Genomic DNA, 5,179 nt, shown 5'->3' with positions numbered 1-5,179 from the left:
CGAAAACGTCTCGAGATCTACAACTTTTCTCTCAAAGGCAAAATCAAGTTATTTAAAAAATTAGTCATCTTTAAAATTTCTTAAAAACGACATCTACGACATAACTCACGTAAGAATCATGTGTCCTCTTTTCAAACCAAACAACTTTTGTCTAAAGCAATTTTTTTCTACAATCAAAAATGAAAAAGTTTTGGATGTAATTTGAACAGTCAAATATCGATATCTCATGTAGTTTTAGGAAAAAATGTTTTAGACAAAAGTTGTATGACTTGGAGAAGGACAAATAATGGTAAAATCAATTTTTTTTAAATTAATTTTTTTAGGTCACATAAAAATCATCGTCATATAAAATTCTATTTTTTAAAATACAATTGTATGATTTTTTTACACTGCAATAAAGTTCTCTTTTGTTAAGGAATTTTCTGAAATTTTAAATTATATCATGATATTTTTAATATAAAATATGAAATATCTCGTAAAATCTTCACTTTTCGATGACTTTACCTTCATATTTTTATACACAGAATGGTAAAGGAATTGAATAATAATATTAGTTTTTATATTTGCAATTTGCAAATTAAATGCTTCTACAAAATGCAGTTTTTAAAATAATTTTTTCTGTTTTCTTTTTACAACAATCGATTCCTTTCGTTATTCTTTGTATAAAATTATCGAGGTAAAGCCAATCGAAAAGTCAATACGTTACAAAATATTCATATTTTATATTTAAAAATATCATTAACAAAATTTGAAATATCTCAGAAAATTCTTTGATTCTTTTATGAGCCTTTTTTCATGTAATCCAATTATTCTGTTTCTATCCGTTTAATGTAACGGTAACGATAAGTTATTTCTTTCAATGAGTAATGAGTAACGGTAACAAGTTACTTCTTTCAATAAGAATAACGAGTTATATACAGTAACGATGAGTTACTTTTTTCAATGAATAACGAGCAACGGTAACGAGTTACTCCCGGAAGAACGGTTTTGTTGAAGTATTTAAAAATTTAGCTAGATACAGAAAATAATTTTGTTGCAAGATTAAATAATTATAGTAGGTCGCTAGAGTATAATAATAATTTTGTAAAAAATTTTGACATTTTAGAAATCAGTTTAAACGTTCTACATAATTATTTTGATGGTGCAACAAAATATAATCAATTATTTTCAGATCTGTATCTAGCTAAATTTTTTGAATCTTCAGCAAAACCGTTCTTTCGGTGTTCTTGCAATGAGAATAACGAGTTACGGTAACGAGTTACTTCTTTTAAGAATAACGAGTTGTATACGGTAACGATAAGTTACTTTTTCAATGAGTAACGAATTACAGTAACGAGTTACTTTTCAAACGTAACTTTCCCTGATATTATATTATTAATTAATACACCCTAAGATTATATTATTAATGAATTATTTATTTATTTGAAATATATTATTATAAAATATTCTTAAAATATATGTTGGGACAACTTTCCGAGTAATTAAGAGCTTCCGCACAAGACTTTCGTATAGTAATGTAGCGTAACGTAACGTAGATCAACGCTCAAAAGCGTATAACACCTTAACCGATACGTTTCTCGTGCGCTGATCCACGTTACGTTACGCTGCATTACTATACGAGAATCTTGTGAGGATACCCTTACAGTCATGATGAACGAATATCTAGAGACGAAGCACGCGCTCTGAATATGCCCCGATACGCGTGCAATTTCAAGTGAGAAGGCATTCCTGTCCCCGTGTGTACTATTAAAAACTATATTAGAGATCCTCGGCCTCTATATTGTATATAATATACATTGCTGCAAAAATGTCTTTCCAGTCGTCTTCACATGAATGTGATGGCTTTGGGCATTTAATTTGTATGAAAATGTAATATTATAAATTTTACCTTATGCACCTCTAAGCATTGATTTTGTCACTTGCCAAGGGTAAATTGCTCTAAATTACACATATTTTTCGATATCTGTTTTATTTATTTCATGCCTCACATTTGAAAGTGCATGCTTAAGCCCTGTCTAGACCAGATGATCCTACTCGTGGCTTAGTCTAGTGAGTAGTGTACACTACTCACTAGGAGTACATTTCGTTTCACGCACGATGTGCATAATGCATCATTTTATCCTTGTTGTTCACCGAATGTTAAACATGGATAAATGATGTATTATGCGTGAAACGGAATGCATCCTAAGATGAGCCACAAGTAGGATCATTCTTTGGTCTAGACAGGGCAATATATATTATACACCGAGATATGAAATAGAAAACAGATATGCATGTGCAATGAAAGATGTACCCTGGGCAAATGACAGGATATCTTAAATACATACGTATCTTTGTTAATTTTATATTTTGAAATTGTAGTTTTCCGGAGAACAAGTGAGATGAAAATTTAATACGCTTACACGAAAATATAAAGACTGTGTTGATAACAGTAAAAGAACTGGTACTGGTGCCATGACATTTAAATTTTTCGACCATATGGAAAATATTCTTGGTGATCGGAGGACAGTACAAGGTCAAAGTACGATATCATCAACCTTCGCTAAGAAGAATCCGAAATCGAAATCAACATTCGTGGCGCAAGATGATACATCAATTTCTTCATCACCGAACACATCAAGCACTGGAAATATCAACAGTGCTAAGAAACAAATTTATGAAGATCCATCAATATCACGTGGATTGAATAAAAATAAGCAAGTTCTCGGAAAAATGGCATCGTCAAACACAGAAGCAACTATATGTCCCACATCAAGCACTGGAAATACCAACAGTGCTAAGAAACGAATTTATGAAGATTCTGCAAATTCACGTGGATTGAATAAAAATAAGCAAGCTCTCAACAAAGTAGCATCGTCAAACACAGAAACAACTGTATGTCCCACGTTCGTAAGCAACACACAAAAGAGCAAACGCCCTCAACATGGCTCAGGGAGCAGAACAGCGGCAAGTAAAATGGAACTGGAAAAACAGTGGTTACAGCATTTAAACAATGTAGCAGATAGAGATAAAATGAAAAAAAAAACAGGAAGCTTACGAGAAAAGAAAAGCAGAAGAAGTACAGATGAAAAAGAAATTGATAGCATTAAAAGAAAGACAGTTAGATATAAAACAAAACAGTGCTGAACGTAAGCAGGAGGAAGCAGCAGAATGGCACCGAGACAAATTAAAGATTGAAAAGAGAAATGTCGGTTGCTTAAAGAGCTATTGGAAACTCGTAATAAGAGATTGAAGACTGACACAGATGAAGACTGAATTCATATGAAGACTGAAGAGTGATAGTCGCGTGTATTTTTTATTTTCTTTTATTGTATTTTATTGTACCTTATAAGTAATACAATCCAAATATATTCTAATATAGATTAACATTATATAATTTGATTAATATAAATATTGAAAGTTTACCATATCAATTATTACAATAAATGTAATAAATTAATGTTGCAAAAGTGTAAGTCATTAGACATAATCTAAAAAGTTCTTTCAGATATCAAAATATTTAATTTTATGTAGAGATGTTTGTAAAGGCTGTGGTAGGAATAAATAAAAATACCATGTTTATCAAAGTATACAAATTTGTATTTTTTCTTAGTCTTATTTCAAGTTAAGTAAACAGAAAAATTATAATATATGCAAAACTTTTAACTATTCTGGAAACAGCTCGCGAAACATCTGCATTCTTCGATCTATCATTTCGTTCCTATTTCTATTAACATGTAAATTATTAATTTCGTAATTGTCGTCCGCGGCATTATCTACATTAATGTCATCAGCAAAGAATTCGTTCTCATCATATTCTTTTATAGCAATGTTATGCATAATACAAACGGCTGTTATTAATTTTGGGATGAATTGAATATCAAGTAATTCTAAAAATCTTAAACGACGGAAACGTCCTTTCAAGTAGCCAAACGCTCTCTCTACTGCCATCCGTGTCGAAGAGTGCAAGAAATTGAATTCAGACTGTTGTGCTGTTAAATGACCGTTATCTCTGAATGGTGGTACGAGCCACGGTAGCAATGGGTAGGCTGAATCTCCTATTATACACGTTTTATTAGGGAAAATAGTTTCCATGTTATTTTGAGCAGTATCATAAAGTAATGACCTTCTTAAAACACGGGCATCATGCAACGAACCCGGCTCTCCACAGTAAATGTTCGTGAACTTCATATCTGCATCTACAACACCTTGTAATACTATAGAGAAGAACCTTTTCCGGTTGCAATAGTCTCTAGGGTGATCAACAGGCTGTCGAATGGCGATATGTGTACCGTCTATTGCTCCGATACATTTTCTTATACCTCGTTTTGTCTCGAATTTTTGCGATGTTACAAGGATGGCGTCATTTCCATCTGGCCACTTTATCTCTTCGTCCAGTCTTGACAATAGCCATTCCACAACACGACGTATTACACGAAAAATTGAAGATATAGATACATCGAATCTATCTCCCAAAGTTCGCAATGGCTCAGTATTTGCGACATACCAAAGAAATATAAGGAAACTCCACTCAGCAGATATTTTACGCATACCAAAAGAATGAGATGGGATAAAATCGCTCTGCTGCAACATGTCTGCAAATATAAAAATAAATATAGCACACATATTATTAAAAATATAAATAATACGTATTTTAAGAAATGTAAATAATACACAATATTTGATATACCTATTTGAAGATATGCTGTACGTCGCTGTAATCTAAAGTGTTCCTTAAATACAGTATCACTATATAAGTGGACAGTATCGAGGAAGCCTTGAACTTTGCTACGTCTTCTTCCCTGTATAAGAAGTTGATATAATGGAAACAGTATTTCATCTTCAGCTTCTTCGCTTGAAAAAGATGCACCAGATTCGTTAGTGGAGTTCATTATCTCACTAATGCTGTCGTCGAAAATATTTGAACTTGAACTGGTATTAGTAGAGCTGGACGACAGATCTGCAGCAATCGCTATTATTTCGTTTTCTATTTCTATCTGTTGTGACATATTGTATGTGTTATTTTAATATTATACCTGTGAAACAAATAATTAAATAATATTAGGTAGGTTTTGCTACAAAATCTTATAAGTAATTATTAATATATTATAGTTATACACAAATACGTAACATTAAAGAAAATAAATAAAATCTAAAATACCTTCTCTTTTTTTGTTATCCCTGTCAAGAATATTGAAAT

General features: G+C 31.7%; 1 protein-coding gene across 1 annotated transcript; it reads right to left on the bottom strand.

The window, feature by feature from the left end:
- Positions 1-3,502: 3,502 nt before the first annotated feature.
- On the bottom strand, positions 3,503-5,032 carry LOC139823990 (uncharacterized). Its single transcript, XM_071796480.1, has 2 exons — positions 4,670-5,032; positions 3,503-4,574 (listed from the first exon to the last, which is right to left on the bottom strand). The coding sequence occupies exons 1-2, from the start codon at positions 4,986-4,988 to the stop codon at positions 3,646-3,648; spliced, it is 1,248 nt and encodes a 415-aa protein (XP_071652581.1). The 5' UTR covers positions 4,989-5,032; the 3' UTR covers positions 3,503-3,645.
- Between the last annotated feature and the right edge of the window lie 147 nt (positions 5,033-5,179).

Source organism: Temnothorax longispinosus, unplaced genomic scaffold, assembly GCF_030848805.1.
Source record: "Temnothorax longispinosus isolate EJ_2023e unplaced genomic scaffold, Tlon_JGU_v1 HiC_scaffold_24, whole genome shotgun sequence".
Classification (NCBI taxonomy): Eukaryota; Metazoa; Arthropoda; class Insecta; order Hymenoptera; family Formicidae; genus Temnothorax; species Temnothorax longispinosus.
Note: the sequence above shows the minus strand (reverse complement) of the source record. Positions and strands in the feature narration are given on the sequence as shown.

Coding starts and splice junctions, on each gene's coding strand:
- LOC139823990 (XM_071796480.1), bottom strand. CDS start 4,988: ATGTCACAACAGATAGAAATAGAAAACGAAATAATAGCGATTGCTGCA. Junction 4,575..4,669: donor TACAGCATATCTTCAAATAG/GTATATCAAATA, acceptor TTATATTTGCAG/ACATGTTGCAGCAGAGCGAT.